General features: G+C 47.3%; 1 protein-coding gene across 1 annotated transcript; it reads right to left on the bottom strand.

Moving 5' to 3' along the window:
• Window positions 1-2,207: 2,207 nt before the first annotated feature.
• LOC142574615 (solute carrier family 35 member G1-like) lies at window positions 2,208-8,930 on the bottom strand. Its single transcript, XM_075683658.1, has 3 exons — window positions 8,261-8,930; window positions 8,013-8,188; window positions 2,208-2,357 (listed from the first exon to the last, which is right to left on the bottom strand). Exons 1-3 carry the CDS (start codon window positions 8,928-8,930, stop codon window positions 2,208-2,210), a joined length of 996 nt encoding a protein of 331 aa, XP_075539773.1.
• Between the last annotated feature and the right edge of the window lie 13,942 nt (window positions 8,931-22,872).

Genomic DNA, 22,872 nt, shown 5'->3' with positions numbered 1-22,872 from the left:
TGCGGTCGCTGTGGTAGAAGGCCAAGGGCTCGGTGACGACCATGGACAGGTTCTAGGTGAAGCTTAAGTCTATACCCGAAAGCCTTGTGGTCGTTGGCACCTTGGTATCGGTGTAGCACTGTAGCCCGAACCATTCAAGCGTGAATGAGGTCAGCCAATCGCCATCTGGCCGCGACAAGTCCACGTTGAAGTCGCCAATGACGAGGACTGCAGTTTGATCGTCATCGGCCGGATCAAGCGGCCATCGGAAGTTCTTTACGTCGCACTTGGAAGAATCAGGTCGAACGCACATGGTGGCCACGACCGGGAGTCCCGTCGGCGGCCTTCACAGGCACACGAAACGCCGCGATTTCTCGTTGTTCGGTGGCGGACGATACCTCGTACGGCCCGACGGCGGTGGTTACGTCGTTTATCACGCATATGGCAACTCTGCCAGCTGGAGAGTCAACTCGACGGGCGCACGTGACGCCGGTGTAGCTGTCGACTTGAACGAAGAAATGGGCCCACGTATCGGAGAGACGCAAGAGGGATACCTGTCGGTGTAGGGCGTCGTAGATCACGTACGTCGCGTGCAGACGCAGCGACCTGACGTTGATAACCGCCAGCGAGAAGGCATATTGAAACCCTACACTGGAATGATGAGCGGGAATGGAGCCACTGAGGAAGACGACGACGGTGCTCGAGCCATTGGTAATGATCATAGTTAATGATGATGATGACGTAAATTATGATAATAACGATGGTTTCCTCTTGCCAATAAATGTCTCATAAAGCAATCAGCGGAAACAGAGCCAGCTGTGGAAGGAGACGACTACGACGAACGCGTCGTGAGCAGTGGCACGAGCGCGTCTGCGTGTTCGCGCGGTGGCGCCGAGGGGCGCCAACGAGCCAGTTCGCGGGTTGTTCGAGGACCGCGGACGACGGAAATACCTTAGACCATATACAGCTTGAATGTGAAAAAAAAAACTTCTTGCATGAAACTTGTACATGGATTACTGGGTTAAGGGCTCCCCTTTAACACAAGTTAACAAAAAAGCGCACTTTATTGAACAGGTCGAAACATCAATTTATATTTATTGTTTTATGTAGCAAATCAGTAGGTGCTAATCAGTGTGGCCACCTTTTGGCCTATACTCCAGAATAGGCGTGTTCCAGTGAGTGAGTGAGTAAAAACCTCATTCAAATAACTTTATTGAGTGCCCTGCGATTTAGAGGGGTAGGCCTGGACCCCGTCTAGATTTCAACGAAGGGTTGTTGGCCCTTGGCGGGTTCCTCGGCTCGCTGGACACGGCTCAGAGTTGGTGCTGCAGGTCCGAGATGAGCAACGCAGACTCCCAGCACGCGTGGAGGCTATCGTTGTTTGAGGCTGCATCCCCGTTATCCTGTATTATAGCCGTACATTCCCATAGGATGTGCTCCAGGGTGGCTCTAGAGTCGCAATGTCTGCACTTGTCTGTCGCGTATAAATCTGCGTGCGTTAGGTGCATGATAGCTGGACTCGGATAGGATCTCGTGTGTAACTGCCACCATTCGACAGATTTCTGCTTAATTTTGGGTGCGGTGGCTGGAATGTGCGCCTCTGCAATCTTTATTGAAAATAAATAAATTAAGACACGATGGTTGGGGCCCCTATTCCACTGTGCAGCACAAAATTATTCTGGACGATTGGCCAAAAGTGGCACAAGAGGCGCAAACTTGCGAAATGTAGCAAGACATGTGTTGCTCTTCTGTGTGCCGTAAACTTGCCAGCGGCACTCTTCGCTCGACAAGCGCTGTAGATCGGATTCCTCCTCGTGCAAAGCCGCATAGACGTCTCACAGTGGGTATCCGCGTAATTTAGAATTTGCATTTCGGCATAACTTATTAGTGGTGCATTTATTATTAATAAAGACTGGTTGAAAATGGAGTTGGGAAATTTGTGGTGGATAAACATAAGCATTGCTTTCGATTAAACCTTTAATATGATGAAAATAAACAATATTGTACGCATCACCGTTTGTAGTGAAGCATTTAATTAACGGCTTCACTATAGCTTTGTTTGCTTCACGTGGATTAAAACATGGGCGTTGAACTTGCATGCTCTTTTCTACAGATCGTAGCTGCATGTCTGCATTGTATTACCAGATACGCAAGTAAAACCTTTTAAGGTTATTACAGAAGCAACTGAAACCACGTCCGTCCTATTGAGCGCAGTTCTTTTTTGACTCTCAGAGCAGAAAGCACAGCTTGCGCTTGAGGGTACTTTCGGGTGCTGCGGCTTGAGCGATCTTGCGTAGGCCGATGATCAGGACGCCGGAGAGAACGAGCGTGCCACCGGTGACGTTAGACATTTCAGGATGCACGTTCAAGAACACAGCCTGCAAACACACGTCACAGAAACATATATTGAAAGATGACGAAAAGTATAAAGAATAATATTATCTTTAGCAGTTTGAATAAAAATATGCCCTCTGATATCATACGCTGCACACTAATACAAAAAATCCCGCGGAGCCCATCTCACGATCATTGTCGACGTTAATGCGATTGGCATTCGAGGAGAAGACAAACATAGTGTATCGCTGAATACATCTTTATTTAGTACTTGTAGCGGTTATCCTGAGATTTTCATCGTTTCTGCTATGTGCGAAATACACTGTCTACGGAATCGGCTCACTTCACTATGACACCCGCTCGCCAGGATCGGGCCCAATCATAACGGCTTGACGATGACACTATGACGAGAACGCAGTGACGCGGATGGAACGACGAAGGTAGCGTGGCAGCGACGGTATGATGACAATGGGATGACGATTCTGAAACGATGATGAACGTATAGTGATGACAGCCTGACTACGACGGTACGAGAATAAAGACATGACGACGAGTGTATGTCGTCAACAGCGTGACGACAACTGTATGGCGATGATGGCTGAGAACGATGGTACCACGAGAATTGGATGGCTCAGCTGAAATGATGACGATAGAACGACACGACGACGGTGTGACAACGAATGTATGACAACGGCTGTATAGCGGCGAAGGCATGACAACGGTGGCAAATCACGATTGAATGATAGCAGCAGGATTACGATGAAACGATAAAGAAGGAATGACGTCAGTAGAACGACGAAGGCGGTATGACGACAGTGGCACAACAGCGCGGTGACTTTTATAAAATAATGACAATGGATGGAACGAGGAGAGCGTAACAAAACAGCATGACGACGATAAGATGACAAAGACCCTTTGATGACGGTGGCGTGACGGCAGAAGCACGGCGACGACTGTATGAGGACGATGGCGTGCTGACAACGGTGCATACCTGCCAGCCCTCCCGAGTTTTTTGTAATGTTCACGCATTTGGACTTCTTTTATTATGTTAAATTGGTGCGTCATGTTTTACAAAAAATAGGTCCTCCTCGCGAAAAAGTTTTACCCCATCACACTCGAACTTTCCGTTGGACGTCTTCTGATGGCGTGAAGACGTTAGGGAACTAGTGCTTTCTTTGAGCAAGTTTATAGAGACAAGGTCCTGGAGCAAGCGAAATCGGCAGCAGAAAATTCACTGAAATAGTCTGTGGTCTAAGAACAATCTGTTGCGTACCAGTCACTGCTATTCCAAGTTTCATTCTGCTTGTGTACTACGTCTATAAGTAAATAACAGTTGTGTGCGTTTGTATCAGTAAAGAAATGTCCGTTTCGAGCAAGCTTAGAGGAACCGTTATCTGCGCAACTAAGCCCCGCTCCTCGCGGGGTAGTGTGCGCGGGGCTTCACGAATTTTGAGGTTCATAGGTTGGCAGGTATGACGACTACCCCAGAATAATCGTATGCCGAAGCTGGAATGACGATGATAGAACAACCACGATGGCTTTGCGACAAAGATATAACTACGAATGAAGGCGTACAATAGTAGGACAACGGCAGGATTATCACGATTGGTTAAGGATAGCAGGCTTACAATGCATCACGAATTATTCATGACAACGTTGGAATGACGAAGGCCGCATTATGATGCCGGCATGGTGACAGTTGGGTGACGTTTCTGAAATAATGGCGAGGGGACGTCGAAAGAGGGATGACGGTAGCATTATGATCACGGGAAGATGACGACTGAATGACCATGTCGGCGTCAGAGGAAGACATGAAGAGAGTCGAATGACGAATTTGCAATGCCAACGATTGAACGACCTGGAGATTCACTCTTCATTCCTGCCGCTCTTCGTCACGATAGCGTTCTGACAGTGAGCATCCTCGGTCAGCGAGTCAGATGTGTTCGGGTTTGCCTTTGCACATGTGACAACGTGCTTAATAATTTAGTTCGTAAGCAAATGTTTACAGCAGTTTATGCAGGTGATAAAACTGGTAACTTCTCTTAGTTTAGCTGTCTAATTTGCTATCGAAATCAATGCTTCAGCTTTTGACCGAAAATGCGACATTTATCATGGGCTTGTTGTCAGTATTATTTTTTTCAAATTTTGTTTTATTAGCAGTGTCTCTGATGGGGGAAAACGTTTTCACCACTTAGACGGGATAACGGCAAATGATATCAATCAACGCGTCTCACGGCCGCTCCGTCGTGACACACTGTCGTGTATATATTCATTGCGTTCTTTTTATACTACATTTATTTTGGAGTATTTGCATGTGCATTGTAGCGCATGTAAGGGTGGTTCAAGAAACGTACTTAAACACGTGTCCTTATGGCCCTATCAGTGTGGCTGCTTGGCAGCAGTGATGAAGCACCGTTTCCTATCGTCTTGCCTTCCAGATGTAAGTGACGAAAAGACGTCCGCCAAATCAGGCAGACTGCCACAAATCGGAAATATTACCGCGACGCGAACATAACGGCCGACTTGCGATTGTTTCTTCTGAGAAAAAGTGACCACTTGCGGAGAACTGTTGAGCTTTCTGCCACATGATGTTTTGTTAGTTTGGTGCTCCTAAAAACGAATTCATGAGTTATTTACCTGCATTCTGCTCTAACCTTGAGCCTTTAACGCACCGATTGCAGTCATTGCTTTTTTTGTTAGAAAAGCGAGCCCTCAGCCGCTTCGGCATAGATTGCCATCGAAGCGAGCTACTCTACGTGTATCCTCGATAACGCTTTTGTGCAGAAGCCCATGTATACAGAATTCAGTACTTCAGGTAGACAAAGCAACGTCAAAATACAAGTATGTGCTTTCTAGGGACATGGCCGAAAATTCTTTTAGACGTGTGCAGAACCACGAGATCTTATACGACGCCGTAATTTATGCCACCAATTTTCTACTGCTTATAAGTGGTCTTCATAGATTTATGATTACATCAGTCTGCCGTGGAAGCGTCATCATCATCAACAACAACAACAACAACAACAACAACAACAAAAACAACAACTGCTTCGAGCGACAAAGCAAACGGTATGAACAAGGGTGGCGCGAGCAAAACTGAAGGTATATTGAAGAGCGGTCAGCGCAATTTGTTCGGAATAGAGTAGCGCTTGACTTGTTCTGTCAGTTGATTTACCTGTTAATGTGTAGACCTTAGTAGTGACTTCGACATTTTCGTAATCGCAAAATGCTGCATCACGCACGTATTTACATGATTCTTTAAGTGGATCGGTAGGGAAGTGTAATTGCAGCATCGCCTTTTTTGTGTGTCTGTGATAAGCACACGTGTTCATAGTATCGCGTAGAAGGGCACCGAATGAGGTGCGTTTTTTATTGCTCAGGATGTGCCCACCAGCGCCCTTCAAGTAGATGCGCCAGTTGTTACAGCAATGGTCAGCAGGCGGCAGGCACTCTGCAGCACATCACCCACAGGACAAGCGCTAGCGCGAGGGAAACACGTATTTAGCTTCTTAGCGTGCTTATGTCCGACGAGTCCTAAGGTGAAATGTAAAAAGAACAACAACAAGGAGAAACGCCGGACGTACTTCCATAAAGAGTCTGCCGGATCCGCCGACCATATATGCAAATGAAATTGGAGGGAAACGTCAACATACCTGTAGCCACAATGAAGAAGAAAAATACAAAAAAATACGTGTGCTACTATCCTGGCGTACGTAAAAGACCATCAGACTGTCAAAATGAATTCAGAGCGGTCATAAGAACACGTGCTAGAGTTTAGTTAAACGAGCATACTTATTTAACGTTAAACGGATTGCAAAGCCTGCTCCACACCGAGCACATGCAAGGACATACTAGAACCATTCGATTCAGTGGGCATGACCCACGAATGAGGTGGGAATTTTCTGGGCTGTCACGTTCCGCAGGGTGTTTGTTGCTAAACTTGATCGTCATGTCCAGCAATGTAGCAACCGCTTGTATTTGCTTCAGAGTACCCAGAAGATCGGATAACACACCAAAAATTGAAACAAACTATCAATGATGATAATCAACGTCAACGATAGCTTTACCGTGAGACCTGCTACATATCCCCATGCCATCCGTGAATTTGTAACACTTATGGATATACCAGCAGATACATTCAGGAGCAATCTCACTCCCAACTACGATGCCAAATGATGCAATGACATCGTTAATATCATTATTACAACGCCCTAGTTTAAACTTTTCAGGAACCCCTTCTACTCCTAGTATTTAGGCTGCAACTTCATTGCAATGGCTATGCACCAAGTGGTCGCGCTCGACGCGGAGTTATCTGGGGTGGCTGGGGCGCCATCTATCTTTAAGGCGACCGTGTTAAGGAGCCCGTGTCACAGAAAAACCGGCGTCGGCGTCCCGCGTCGGCTTCCGGCATGGAACGTCGTTTCATCAGAATGATTTTCGAACCCCTCATACCCAGGCCGCATTTTACTGAACTAAGCCAGCAATTTATTGAACTAATTGAATTTCTCAAGCTGCAATACGTGGAAAAATGGTAAACTACGACTTCACACAACCTACAGACATGATAGCTCTCGTATTGTAACTTGACTATACGAGAAAACGTAATTACGTTACTGGAAAACTCAAAGAATCCACTTTTCAGCGTTTCTACCATTCACAGACCGGCCGCGGCGTTAGCCATTTGAGCGCGTCGGCGCGCGAGTGTCTTGGAGGCCATGGCGGTGCGCCTGGTACCTTGCATACCTCTAGCTGGCACTCACCTCCATCGTATCGCAGCCCACAGAAGAGGCCGCGTTTCTACCACAAAGCCCGCCTTGGTGGACAGCGTTCGCGGGCAGCGTCTCCCGGTAAACCATCACGGTTACATACCCTCCAGTTGCCGGGAAGCGTGAGAAGCAGTCAGGGATCATTGAATGCTATCGCGTTCCACTCTGAAAGGCGAAGTTTACACGTCCTCCAAATTTTTATATTTAGGTCTGCAAACCCCTTGAGTCACTTTGTCACACTCACTACGGGAGAAAGGTCACGAATGGGCACACACAATTATCGCACATGCAGTGACGAAGTTGTCTGGTCGGACACAAGACCAGTGGCACATGCCCGGTGTCTGATGTGTCTTGTTTGGAAAGAGAGCAGCCACCCCACACGCAGTGGCCGAAGTTGATATTCCTACCATAAACAGTCAAAAGTTACGAACCGCAATGGGGAAAACAGTCGAAGAAAGCTATTGCTTTAGAATTGAAGCGGCACTTGACGCTTTGCGTGTACTGCCTCTCTAGGGTGTGAAAATTTCTCGCGTGGTAATTTATTACCGCATTTTAAATGTTATGCCAGTTTCCCTTGCAGCGGTTATTGTTTTAGGTTAGGCTACAAGTACACTCAATCTGTAATGAATACAAATGCAGAAAATTATAAGAAATATATTTGCAGTCACATGCCAACATCTCTGACTGTCAACAAGAGTACATTCATATGCGACATAGGTATAGTACGCGATATAGTTGCTTTACTAAATGTAAAGAACATAGTTACTCCCACTTCTCCGGCGGCACTAATGCAAAGAAATAAATTTACGAGCCTCTCATAATTTCTTGTGTCCCGAATACAGTTTCTTCTAAATGAGGAAAGAATGCGAAAATTTTCTGAGTACCGTGGCTGTATACTGACATCGCCGCTCATTATAACGGAACACTTCGCACCTGCATTATAAATCCAAAGATGACGTCGGACGACGTCTTGATGATGGTCACCAAGGACGCGCTCTCTACGCGGAGCGCATTGCTCAGGAACATTTGGAGTGCGGACGTGAGATGAGAGATGAGCAGGAGGTATCCGATCTGCGAGCCGTCGTAGAAGACCTCGAGGTGACCCATGGCTGTGGACAAGATGGACACCAGGAGCATCGAGAGACAGCCGTAGTGAAAGACCACGACGCTCCGTCACACACCCTTCGTCGACCGCATGCACACGGTGGTGACGCCGTTCAGCACAGCGTGACTCAGACCGTAAGCGATGCCGATGTACTGCGTCTTCGCTTGCCAACCAGCAGCGGCAGCCAGAAACGCCGGCTTCACCACGAGCGTGATGCCGAGCACTGACAATGCCATGGCCACGCCCTGGGTCCAGTCAAAGGCCGGGGCGAGGAACAACGTCGCCGTGATGCCGACCGTAAGCGGGGTTAGGCTAGTCGTGATGGATGAGTCGGCGATACTCGGGTAGAACAAGTTCGTCAGCCTCAGCATGGACGAGCCCATTGACAGAACGGCCCGCGCAAAAAGAAGCGGCTGGGCTTTTCTCGGTCCGAAAGGCTGCACTTCCTCCGTGGCCGTGGGGAGGATACCGATGAAGACGCCGAACGATATGAATGTGAGCACCTCGAGCGTGCTCAGAGTCTCCAGCCGCTTGATGATCATATTGACCAGGGAAATCACGCCACTGGTGCCGCTGGCGAGTAGGATGCCCAAGATGAGCGAGTGGTAGCCGGTGCCCCGCTGACGAACCCCGGTGCTGCTCTCAGTACTTTCGCTACCGAGAGGTTTTAAGACGACGCAGCTGTAGCTGCGGATCATCTTTGCGACGCCCGAGGCATGCGACAGGGAGTGCACCAACCGTCGCATGGATGGCAGGATGCCTCCGGATTGGCACGCTTTGGTCTCGTTGAGGGGTATAGGATGCCCCTCCACAATAATATTTTCGGGACATTTTGTATCTTTGGCAGAGCCGGTTACCGTCACGTTTGTGTCGACCAGTGAAACGGTTACTTCTTGCCTTAGGCCGGTGGATGGCGATGTCCTGGAGTCAGCGTTGGGATTACAAGGCGAGGCGCCCTTTGATGGGAAAAGGGCTCCGCCGAAACCGCTATCACGTCCCGAGTTGCGGCGCGGTCCACGGTGCAGCTCTCGGCCGTGATCTTGCCTCTTTCAGGCCTTCTGGTACTATTTGCGTCGTCATCGCCTGCGAATATCAAAATGTCTTCTACCTGTTGCGGCCTGTTATGCATTCTGGAAGAGTGCGCTGAATGAGAATCCTTGAAGAGCGCTAGGCCTGCTGGCTATTGCGAATAACGCGTGTAAGAGGCTTTGAAAACGCACCAATGTCTGCCGCACGAGATTCTTCGCATTCGTTTCGCAGAACATTGGTCCGGCATGCTCTAGCCGGACACAGCTGTTTATAGTTTTATGAAGAAATCCAAAAGAATTAATTGTTCAAAAGGTAATACTTGTAGTTAGAATATTATACATATCAATAAAATTGTTTAGGTGAAGACCGTCTCGAACAGCATACCTCCTATATTTTGTCATGCCTGTCCAATCACACCGCAGCGCAGTAGTCCAGTGCGGTGGCACCAAAATCCAAGTCTTTTTAAAGCTGTTATTACTAGAGCATATACAACATTAAATGGGGCACTGGTGCTGTTCTGCGCCTGATCCTCGTGTTCGGCCAAGGATGATATATAGAATTTGCTGAGGTGGAAGCCGCCTATACGCGCCTATTGGGGACAGTGAAGCCGCGCTGAGTGCGCGGCTTTCATGTTGTTATTGGCAAGAAGGAGCCGAGTGCAGCCGCATTGTTGCTTCTTCGCGCTGCCGATGAATTTGCTCGCGTTTACAAAGCAATGAAAACACGCAGTTCTGGTCGTAAACGTTTATTTTACGTCTGTCAGCTGCCAATGGGCGTGTAGAAAGCAATTCACCTGCACGAATACTAAGGAGATAAGCTTAATTCAAGCGCATAAACATGTTGACAAGTACCCTACTGGTGACTGAAGATAATCGCCCTTGACAGAAGTGGCCTCACTTTATTCTTGATCAGGCCTCGGTTTCGTTCCTTCTTCATGTGGTGCATCCTCACTTTTATGTATTGTTCTACAATTTTTCTGCAGAAATTGTAAATGTAATTATCAAGCCGATCGAGGTCAAGGATGTGCTGCTCCAATTTCTGAAAGCACTTTTTCTCTAAGGAAGCACCCAGGACTTCCAAGATGAGATGATTTGCCCTTGACTTCACCGTTACAATGGTATCATATTGAGCCTGTAGCCGTCGCAGTCTCTTCTCAACTTCTTCACACATGCCAATGACGTCTTATGATGGTGAAATAAGTCCACCTTGGCTATTTTGCTTAATTAAAGGTGCCAGCTCATCGGAATGCAGGGCGGTGATGGACTGCTCACATGTTGTTGTTGTACGAACTTTTCAAACAATGAAGCCTGCTATGTATGGCACCACGGCATCGACAAATGCAGAAAGGCTTTCGGGCCAGTCAACGCGATGTGTATCATTGTGGTCATTGGGCTGTAGGATTGATGACCTGCGCATGTCAGTGAGCGTGCTTTTTGCATCTACCATAGCTACTGTAGTGGTTGCATGCAAGATACAGACCCCATCTTGGGAGTAGTTTCCAGAATCGGAAGATGTTACTTCACTCTGAACCTGCAGACGCTTGTATGCAGCCATAAATTGCGCGGCTGTTGGATTGCTCTTATGTTCGCTTCGTCCACGTATGCATCCGAAGAAGTTCTCGCCGTGATTTTGACTGAGTTTGCGCGTCAGGAAGTACTTCAGCTGATCCTTGCCAAAAAGCTCGTCAAACATTCTCTCGGTGCTTAGCATGCATATAAAGAAGCCACGAACCCAGTTTTTTTTCAGACCTTCTGTAATTGCACGTCCTGCCGGATCTCTCCGCCCGTTTATGTATGCTCGTGTCTCAGAAAAAAACGGCTTCTAGCAGGCTTCGTTCTGCTTCCGAAGGGGTGCTTTATACGACCTTGCTAGTGGGTTCCTGGAGTTCGAGATGTCGAACAACTGATCGAAAGTTCTTATGAACTTGGATGTTGCGCTGCAACCCTTGAACTGTGGCAGCTTGAGCACCTGTTCGCAGCAGTCCAAAGCGTCGGAAACTGAAGCACTCAGTGCTTGTATAGCATATCGCACCTTCGTGTTTTGCTTTTACCACTGAACGTGGACCTTCGTAAGCTTGTTGCCAAGCCGCAACCCTTCTCCACGTTTCAGTGCCTCCAATGCCACTACATAAGATCATTTCACATGCCTTCGTTCTATCTCAACGAGGTGACTTACGGTTGCCAGCGAATTGGATGCGCTTAATCATATGGCAGGCATCTCAGATAATGTAAACATTTTTAGCGCTATCAGTTGGGTTGGCAAAACTTGTGATAAACTGATGAGTGTCCGGTAGAAGCTGAGCTCCTAAACACTTAGTCATCGCGAAGTTCGACGACGCACCTTCAAATGTAAGAGAAACAACTTCAGCCTGCACGAATGCAAGTTTTTCAATACACTGCTTGGTCAGCTCCGCTCTCTCTGCGCCACTGAGTGCATTAATTAAAAAATATATGCGACTGGCATGTTGATTCTGGTGTTTATGCCAACAATCATGAAAACACATACCTTTATGGCTTCGGGGAGACTGTCATCACCTAGCCCCATTCCAAAGTATACATACCCAACTATCTTCTCTCCAGCAAGTTCTACAGGTTTTCTTATGACCATGTCATCCACGACCAGAGTGAAGTAAAATGGTTCACTGCATGCTTGCGCAAACTTCTCGAGAAAAGAAAATGCTTCAGCCGTGAAACCAGGAGCTCTGTCGATTGATCGATACCAATTCCGAAGTGTACGCTGTGACGGAAGGGCACCATTGAATTTGGTTCGGACGTACTCATAGGTAGCCGGAGAATAAAAATGTAATGTCAGTGCGAACGCACAGAGCTCAGGTGGGTACTTGCCCTTCTGTTCGTTGCCTGCCCTGCAGAGAAGTTGCTGAACGCCACTTGAAAAGGCAGATGTCAACACGTGTGAGCCTTCTTCTGAGAAAAGTTTTCGTTCTCTGATTTCTATGATGACTTCTTGTGCTGTCTCGTTTCTCTTCGCAAGCCTTCGCTTCGTTTGCTGCAGAGCATTAATTTTTTTCTTCAACTGCGTTATCTCCTCTTCAGAGGCACTGACTTTGTCCCTGTACCATTGTCTGGTCGGCGAAGACACAGGTGGGTCTTCAACTTCAGGCACTTCGCTCAGATGGGCAGTGCCAAAGGCTGGGCAGTCTTGCTACTTACGTTCTGGACGGTTCTTTTTTACTTGAAATGGACACCATATATTTTTGTTAAGTTTCAAGTTAGATAATACATTGGCTAATAAACCAAATGTAGTTTATTCGCTATACCACAAATTTAGCGCTGGGACGTCTGAGCCCCTAAAGCTTTCGCCTGACGAAGCAACTTCCAGTTTGAGGGAGCGGTCATACACGAGGAGAGGGGACACGGTACAAAGTGTTTTCATTTTTGCAGGTAGACAGGACAATAATTTCATCGGTATATCCGGCTCTACTGTTATCACGCAATCACGAACACTTCTTTTCAACGAAACGAAGCACAAAAACAGCGCCTACGGCACACCATTTTCCACGAACACAATCATGCAGCACCATATTGAAAAAAAGAAGAACGATAACACTGTCGACATCGAGCCGTTTTGTTTCCTTTACTTCAATGTACGTATCCGACAAGGGCCTTCGTCGACTCTCGATTTCGGTGCCGTGTTGATACCACGAATACATCTTTTTTCCGAGCGCGTCATGGTATGACATTCTGCAGTAATACTCACAGGCTTCTGTAGATGCTGCGGAAACGCAGGAAACACCGAAGGCACACTTCCCGCCCGCAGTTTGGTTGTATTCCCGGTGCGCTCAAAGCATTCTGGCAAGAAGTACACGGAACACAGGTGATCTCCACCTTTCGCATGCCACCTTTCACGGCGAACGGCCCACTCCCACAGACTCCGCCGTTCGGGATGTTTTAGAAACCTGTCGAAAATTTCAAGACTCATATTTGTTGCACGCTCATAGCCATCAGTTAGCGCCCCTCAGTAATGCGCTCGTAATGGCTCAAGCCTTAACCGAGACGTTTTCACGTAATTACAGGTGGAATGTGAGGCCGCAACCCTTCTTCAGCCTGTTTGTACATCCGTAAGTGACACAAGAGGCAACCATTATAAAACCGATGATGTTTGCATGCCTATAGCGTCAACTTGCACTCCAAGACAACGCCCGAAAGCACCAACGCGAGCCTGCTTCGAGCGCGCTTTCTGCCACTGACAAGATGGCTGCGGCCGGCTTCACTACCGGAGTGCCCCCTGCATTCCAGCAAATACTATATATCCTCCTTGGGTTCGGTATGAGGTGCAATGAAATATATTTGGCACGATCCTAACTGTGCCCCGTAAACTGTGACCAAGTAGTAGTAATGTGGCGTCCTTTCAGAGAACTTCGGTATTTGCATCACTGGGCTGGGATTGAAAAAAAATACTAGGAGGTTATGGTTTCTATTAGTTACCTTTTACGTTTCGCGCATATTTTGCGTATGATGCTGTCGCACTGGAAAAACAGGCATGCATCTTATTTCTGAGTAGACCATAAATATGGTCGCTCGGCGGAAACAAGGAAGAACGGAAGGGAACAAGGGGAGCGCCAGCGTGGGATGACACTCAGCAATATCAACCGACTAGATCAGCAACATGTACTTCTAGATGTTTCTTATGTTTGCCTGCGCAACACCGCCCTGGGAGCAGCCGAAATACAGTACCGGCTTGTAGAAAACTTCGACAACAGATCGATAAAAAAAATTAACAGATTACTTTCAATACCACTGTCTAGAGGGCACGTTGTTGCAAGAATGGCGGCACGCCGATATTACAATGATGCCAAAACCAGGCAAGCAGCCGTCTCTAAATCTACTGAGACTAATCTAGCTAACATCATGCATAGGAAGGTTATTCGAAAACGTCGTCCTGGCTAGGCTTCAGCCGTACCTAGAAGAGCAAGCCTTATTGCCGAGCACAATATTCGGTTTCCGACCGGGGCTATCCCCTCAAGACGTATTGCTCCAAATTAAGGAAGATATAATTTACAATATCAGCATTAAACAAACCAAAGTCATTCTTGCATTAGACCTCAAATGCGCGTTTGACAACGTAACTCACAACCTTATACTTAGCTCACGATCTTATACGGACCGACAACTGCACGGAAGCGCAAGAATGTGCCATAGCTATCGCCATCAGCTCTCAACTCCCAGAGAAGATAATATATGCTCTTACAGATTCCCAAGGCTTCCTTATGGAAGGCGAAACGTCTTGTCTTTTAATAAGTTTGACTTGGTCGGTGTACGCCTTTCTCTGTCATGTCTCATCCCGACCAGACCGCCTTCCGTCGAACTCTCGATTAGATTCCCAGCAAAAACGTTGAAACTACGCACAAGGCCGGACTTCCCCGATGGCTCATAAAATGCTACACAAGAACCAACATGTCCCCATAATTCACCTAGTTTGTATACTTGGGAATGCGTCTCTCACTGGCAACCCAAACCACTACCGTTCTACGTGGGAGTGCTCCAATCCATTCGGCTTTCCTTCAATACGCAAAGCCTCCCCATCTCAGTGGGAAGCCGTTCTTTCCAGCACAGCCTTGGACGACAAGCCATGCCTGACTGACCAGTCCAGCCGGATAGTAGCAGCAAATGGGGCTCTGTACCGAGGGCTCCAGCCTCTGGGACTTTTACAAAATAACAAATACAGCCTTCTGCTGCACTACTACTACTACTACTACTACTACCACTACTACTACTACTACTACTACTACTACTACTACTACTACTACTACTACTACTACTGCTACTATTACTACTGCTACTACTACCACTACTGTCTACGTGTGTTCTTGGGCAGACCCATTTTGTTTCTTCAAAACCCAGGAAAAATAAACCAATAACCACTGGCCACAGAACTAAATACCTCAAGTGTCGTAAGCAGCTGACCAGCTGTGACGGTATTCTTGACGCCTATGATTATATGGTTCCCAATCTCTGGCCAGACCACATTAATATTTATGTTATCTGACAACGTACATTGGATGACGTCCTCAGTAGTTGAACGGGTGACTCGGACGTGGCTAATTGGCGAAATGTTCCACTAGACGATGCAGTTGCTTGCTGCTGTTTTAGAGCTGAGCTCTTAGGCGCCCATTCCTGGCGTTCAGTGCCGCCGTCCGCGCCCCTGAGCGGAACCGAGCAAACGAGCAGAGCGAAGGAAGAAAGACCGAACGCGGAGACCAGCGGGGAATGAATGGCGGCCATAGCAAATAGAGCGCGAGGAGAAAAGCGGAGGAGGATAGTATGGCAAAAGAGTGAGAAGGAAAGCGGAGTATCGCACGGTAAAGGCTCGACGGCGGTGACCAGGCATGCAGCGACGCGGCATGGAGCGCTGGCATGGGTTTCGGACCTGCTGCGTATGCGCTTCACATGCGCCGTCACCGCTAGAGAATGCGCTCCGCGCGAGCCAGGTGTTCGGATGTTAACGCTTTTTTCTAAACAATGAGCGACGCAACCGGTGCAAATGCTTCCTCTGCCGCTGTTGCGAAACCAGTTGCCTGAGCAGACGCTCAGCGCAGCCGCCAAAAATGACCCTGTCGTTTAGGATCAAATTCTTGGCCACAATATATCGCGAATTCAAAATACGCTATTCGCTGCGCTCATAGGTCGCATTAAGAAGCATCCTAATTGTCGGTGAACAGTTTTAAGGACAAAATTAAACTAGGCCAACACAATGCATGGATGTGGCAGGAAGAAGCTGAAGAAAACCAAATATAGGCATCGAGAGTACGTGGCGCACATGTAACATCCCTTGAACCAGGCCGCGATACGATGCTGTTGATGATGCTGATCATCTATTTGCATCCTCTTTGAAACGAAGCCGTGACAAATGGTCACCTAGCTTGCTTGAGTTGACCAGGTCCAGATACATGCAACAAGCAAATGCTACTTGCAAATGCTACGTGCAGCTGCTACACGTCGATGCTACGCGGCGCGCATCCCAGATTGCGTGACAAGTGGCACGATTCGATACAAATGATGATGCTGATAATGAGGATGATAATGAAGATGATGATTTATTGCCCCAGCCTTTGAAACGGGGCCGTGACAAACGATTAACTATCCTGCTTGATTGAATCAGTTATGCTATACATGTTTCCATTGTGGGATCGCACATGAAGCATGCGTGCAGTCGGAGAACGTACGTTGTGGGAGAAGCTGGCAAATTGGTGGCGATAATCAAGCAGTGGAAAGTAACGTTGTATGATTGTGTCAAAGCGATGTTTTTTGAGCCTATGGAATTCGTGACATAGTGCTCGATCTGGGGCTTGCGGCGGTGTAGTAAAACATGAAGTAGACTTTAATATTGTTGATGTAAAGGCCATCTAGAGAAATGACTCGACTCGTGAGGGCCTTCACGGCGAAGCTGCCGGGCCGCATTCCGGCTGACCGCATGTGAGGATTCTCGAGTGGAAGCTGTCGCGCCTGATTTTCGGTAGAACGCACCTGAGGGTCGGCGGTGAATCTGCCGGGCCACCTTTCAGCAGCAAGGTCTTCGCGGTGAATACTTCTTGCGTCCTTTTCTCGAGCAGGAACTAAGCTGTCCGCACAGCATCGATGGTGACCTGTGCCTTGGACTGCTCTCTGTACAGTAGTGCGCTGAGCCTGACGTTGTTTAGTTGCAGCAGCGCGCATAGCTCTACGAACTGCTTCTTCAGCAGTTGTTTGTAACTCGCGAGGAGGCGCCATAACACGTTGCGAAGAGGTAACACAGGTAGTGAGACTACCGGATGCACGTCACCTCCATCGACACGACACATGCTACGATGCGAGCTGAAACTTGAGCACACAAATAGCTCAGTCCACGGGAACAGTACAAACGTACGTGTAGATGCAGACCCTTGTGATGTAACGGAACGTGCCCGCTCTGCGGGATCGACCAAGAATCAGTTAGGTTATAGTAAAATGTAAACTAAGTCAAATCTTTATAGCCGAGCTATAAAAAGATAGAGATTGCAGAGCATGCATTATTTTATGAAATTGAAAATTCTACCGTGACCATAAAGCAAAAACAATTCCAGTTCGATTTAGGTGAAGGAAAAGGAGGCTAAAAATTTTATGTTCAGAGTTTAAATCTCATTTATCCGAAAAGAAAATATTGGATGGCGGCACTAACCTTTCCGTTGCTATGCAGAAGTGTAGGGGCACCCAAAACGCACATCTTGAACAGCTAAATATAATCCAAGGAGGCGGAGTGGTGTTTCTAGGGTTCGTTTTCTTAAGCTAATAAATCGTCCACAAGAAATTAAAAAAGGAAGTTTCTGTGGTTTTATCTTCTCTACATGCATGACAAATCGGTGAAGAAGCCCTGCATATGCCATTCGAGAAATACCAGTACAAAAGCGGACTGTTTAATACCGCGCGCTAGTCACTTCTTCCTGTTCGTTATTTTTGCTTGCTTGCTTGCTTCCTATAGCATGGCGCGTACCCACGACGGGGTATTGGCGATGTAGCCGGCAGTTAAACGAAAAACTGTTATATGAGAACGTGTGTTCTTCAAGGAGAGCAAGCTGGAAGGTAATAAATGTTAATCAGTTTCTTTGGAATTCTGTAAAATAATAAATAATGAATAAGTAAATTAATATAACTTTGGATTGTAAAATGATTATGTTTCTTCTAAATGGCGGTATGTCTTTCTTTTTTTCGTCGATGTCCTTTCCGCGCTACAGACACGACAATTCCCTCCCTACCCTTCAAGGGATTCGCCGTCCCAATGTGAAAGTTAACCGCACGCATGCATGACACATTCAAACGCGAATCACTTGAATGAGTATGGATTTATACGTACCACAATATGTAACTACAATGCGAAGTGAGCACGCATCGACGCTACGCGGTGCGCTTGGGACATTGCTTAAGTTCTCGCGCACTTGGCGACAGCTGCGACGGACACTGGAGGCGGCGGCGGCGTACATCATCGCCAACCGAAACGGCTATTGGAATGAGCCCGTAACAGCTTACGCTGTAGAACAGACCAAATCATCAAAAAAAAGCTGTGGGTTTTGTGTGCCAAAACCACGATGCTGTAGTAGGGCATGCTGTAGTAGGGAAATCGGGGATATTTTGCCCACGGACATATTGCACTTCGCCTCCATCGAAACTCTGCCGCCGCGGTTTGCATTTGATGCCGTGTTCTCATGCTAAGCTGGGGAATGCCAAGGCCACTGCACCACCACGGTGGGAAGACATACATATTCGGCCCTGCAGTTTTTATGAACAAACTTTGCTTAAAGCGCCACAATTTTGGAAATTGTGGCACATGTTGCTGAATGACAATAAATCAAAAGTGGCACATATCTGAGCGCGGTCATACCACGCTGTGATATAGCGGGTTAAAACTTAGGAAGGAGACATAAGATAGATCAGCGACACGTAACGCAGATTACTGCTGACAATGACGGCACTGAACTCAAGCTCTTTGGAAAGGAACCTTTGGCAGAGATGGCGCAACATCTAACTACTCATCTACTGAACAAGCCACCTCAGTCCATTTCTTCGACATTCCACAAAAACTAATGGCACGTTTCAGCCACCGACACTTGACACGAAGGTCACTGAAATTCATCCTAACAATTTTTCTTGGCGCACGTTTTTACGAAACACATTGTGAATGATTATGCAAGAAAAGAGGTGAACCGTGCAGACAGGACACAAGAGTAGAGCACGCCTCACCTCTTTTTTGCATAATGAATCCTTACCAACTAGCTCAACTTTCTGTCGTTTTTTGTGAATCATTTATGAAACAGAGAGTGAAGGAAAACCAAGCCCGATGTACCGCTCCTCTGTTATGGTGGCTCTTCTACGAACTAATTGTGAAAATTTTATTTTGGCAATAGTGTATTCTCAAGGGCAAAGTGATCACCCCACATACGCTAACGTGGTTTCCTGCACATACAGGGTCCTTTGAGGAGGGGCTCACTAACAACTGGCCCACTCCAAGGCACAAGGTCTCAGGTTCCGTGCCCATGAAGAATCACCCCAGCCCACGACATCCTACAACAGAGATTCTTCCACCACGTTCAATGAGGTCACGCAACACATTTACCGTAGTATGACGGTCTATCCGCTCCCACAAAAGGAATTGACCAAAGCGCAGAAAATTACCCTGAGGCTTTTGCAGATAAGGATATAGCGCAACCCATTTTTATTGCACTCGATCTATCCAGACACGTATACTAGCAGTACCTACCCTCACTGCGTGGATTCAGCTATCTTAGAGGATGTGCTCTGGCAATGCCCATTGTTACGAGGCACATATCAAGCGGATCAGTCAAGATGGAATACCTCACTGCGAAGCCCCGAATACAGGGACCGAATCTAGGCAGTCCAGAGAGCCCACGATGCGGCAGCCAGGCTCGGCCTGCCCGTAGCAACGTGGGAGCGGCCCGCTACGAGATAATCGCGTATCTGAGGACTGTCAATAAAGATTTTCCATCCATCCATCCATGCATCCTATTGTGTATTCCGCCGCGGGCCGACCAGTGGCGGAGATGAAGCAGGCATTAAGCACTCTCCATACGTGGGCCGATCCTGAAGATAGTGTAATGCCAGGCCGAACCACGCAGCGGAAGTGAAGCGGGCATTCAGCACTCCTCATACGTGGGCCGACCCCCAACATAACGCAATACCGCGGTGGAGGTGAAGCATGCGTTAAGCACGACCCCCATACTTGGGAAGATCCCGACATTGTGCAATGCCAGGTCGACCCACGGCGGAGGTGAAGCAGGCGTTAAGCAATCCCCATACGTGGGCCGATTCCGAAGATAGTTCAACGCGGGGCCGATCCACGGTGGAGGTGAAGTTCGCTTTTAAGGGGCCCACACACAGCTTCGCTGGTCATCGTTCTTTACAGAGTGGAAAGGCACTAAATATTTTGACGATTTTGTATAAACGTACTGAGTCGCTAGGGCTGGTCCACTTGTTCATCAAGTGACACATTTAAGGGCTCCTCGTAAAACGTGTAGTTTATCATAATTTTCTGAAAATGCACATAACTATCGTTCGCAGCGGCCCCGCTCCCCCGACTATTCAGCCACCCCATTACAACCTGAGTAGTTTGATCATATGATGTTAGTTGGGCGAATATGTGATAGGCTACTCTGGTAGCGTTATCGTTAATTTTTTCAACTATATGGTGAACAAACTTTGTTCACAGCAGTTGAAACGTTGGTTCATTTGTTTCTGTAAAAAATGTGACTGAAAGAGAACACAACGAAATTTATTACTGCGCTCGAGCACTTCCCGCAAACAGCAAGTGTCGTCTGTTTTTGTTGCAAGATGCTGGGCGTTGATGGGAACTGCGCGGTCAGTGTTGGTCTCGTGGTTTCCTTACGCGAGGGCCACAAGTCGCGCTTCTTGCACTGCGGCCTTCTAACTCAGCGATTGAAGACCTTGTGTACCTGTGCAAGGTAGAAAAGCGGAGTGCCTGCAGCGGATTGGGCTGTCGGTATTCGATGGGCGTAAGGATCTTTGCACCTGCTGCGGTCACTCCACCCCGGAGGATTACAATCAAATTAGACAGTTTATCATGTCTGGTATTCCGATAAAGGCAGTCAGATTGGCCGTTTTGCCCAGATGGGCGGCGGCACAAGCGTGAGTGGCCTAGAGCGGCCTGCTAGGTGCAGCTAGCTGGTTGTAAAGAGCTCAACCAGACAAACACAAAGCTAATATCGCAGTAAGCCAGTAATCAAGTGTAGACTACTTTGCTGCTCGTGTAAATTTGCGGGAGCAGCGCAATCGTTAACACGTTGTGTTTTTAAATGTTTAAAATGTTTTACACTTGGTTACAGAATTATAAGTTCAGTGTTCGCCTGGTTAAGCTCTGCACCACTAGGTGGCCGCGCCATGCAGGCCATTCAGGCATCTCACATTTGCGCTAGAGCCCCTTTATAGCAGCGGTAGTAGTACAGAATGAATTTACGCTTTCGCCAATCCGTGATAGCGCCCAGCTCACCTGCATTCACAGGAATACCTTGCATGGATTACCGTACACGCTTGGTGCTGCGACAGAACGCTTGCAAGCGTTGCTGCTTGCACAGTTCTCGCTGTGGATCGGGTGCCCGGTGGCTAGCAGAGATGTTGGAGAGGCTTAGCGCGCTGGCTCTGAAATACCGGAAGTAGAGAACACGACGTCACGCCATGACGCAGAGCCAATGAAGGAAGAGCTTTACCCCCGTCTCTGGCGAACGAAGTGAGGAGAAAAAGCATGGCTAGGAAGAGGGCAACTTGTAATTATTCGTAGCTTTGAATTATGTGCATGAATGTTTTGGTCGTAGCTGTAGACTGCGTGTCTACAATATCTGTCAAAACTGTTTCAAGGATGCTTTAAAAATAACACCCAATTTTCACCTCTCGAAATAAAAAAGAGGCAAAACTCAAGAATGACAGACCCTACGTATGCATAGGCAGAACTTAAAGTGCTTTCGTTAATTATGGTTTCTTGAATAGATTACGCATTAACTCGCTCCAGAGTGTAAATGTGTTTTCCGTATGTCGCAAAATTTTGCACTCTGCGTTTGCATAATTACACATTCCACGAAGGTCAAACTTAGCGAAAATGGACGGACCATTATGACGTATGCATCAGCGAAGATAAAGACATGTGTTCTCAAGAATGACTTTGCAAAAGAATTTCTTAAGTGTTCGGGAATGTCACACAGCCGTTATCAGCGACGTTTATCAATGCCCCGATATAACCAAGTTTGTGTTTAGTGGAAATCGCGATCATGTTAAGTGCGATGTTTGAAAGAACTTTAACGGTCCTTGCTTGATTAGAAGCCGTTACAACGAATTTATTGAACCCTCCTTGCACTTTTGTTGAGTTACACGTAGTTCATAGTAGCTTTTCGCGCTGTGTGTGAAACCATTTATTGGAATGAGGTCCGGAGGCTCGACTTCTTAAGTCAAGGCGGGCCGCTCCCACGTTGGCACTGTCAGGCCAAGCCTTTCAGTGACATCATGGGCCCTCTGGACGGCCCTTAGTTGGTCCTGAAACAATGGGCTTTCAATCCTTTTCTCCCACTGGGTTCATTCTTCAACGAGGTTGGGGAGAATCGCGGGGCACCCCGCCAGCATATGTCTGATTCCAATGATGCCATTACAATCGTTGCAGTCCATCTTAATCTCCCTCTCTGGATATATTTTATTAATGCTGTTCGGTGTGGGATATGTACCTGTTTGCAATAAGCGCAGTGAGACTGCCTGAGCCCTGTTCAGTTTTGAATGTGGCAATGGGAATTGCCTGCGTCCCGGTGTCTTCGGTTAATTAGAAAAGGCATTTTGTATATAATTTGTAAACATTAAGGTCAACTTATGCGTAATCTGTGGACGAACTTCAAAGTGCGTTGACAAATTACGGTGTTAGCTGAAGAAAAAAAATGTATGCAGGCTATACAGACTGTAATAATCGCATCGCCATCGACGTTGAATGTATACGAATTGGGGGGAAATGACCAACTTTACCGTGAAATACAAAACATCAGGATGGAATTGCTGCCGATATAAAATTTCTTAACAAGTGCCCGAAACCGTTATATGAGTGCAAAGTTTCAATCGGAGCCGTCATACAGGAGCAATTAACGTTTTAGAGGGACCTTTAGAAGATTTAGAGGGACTGACAACC

This window comes from Dermacentor variabilis, chromosome 3 (assembly GCF_050947875.1).
Source record: "Dermacentor variabilis isolate Ectoservices chromosome 3, ASM5094787v1, whole genome shotgun sequence".
Classification (NCBI taxonomy): domain Eukaryota; kingdom Metazoa; phylum Arthropoda; class Arachnida; order Ixodida; family Ixodidae; genus Dermacentor; species Dermacentor variabilis.
The sequence above is the reverse complement of the archived record's forward strand: the minus strand, read 5'-3'. Positions and strand labels throughout refer to the sequence as shown.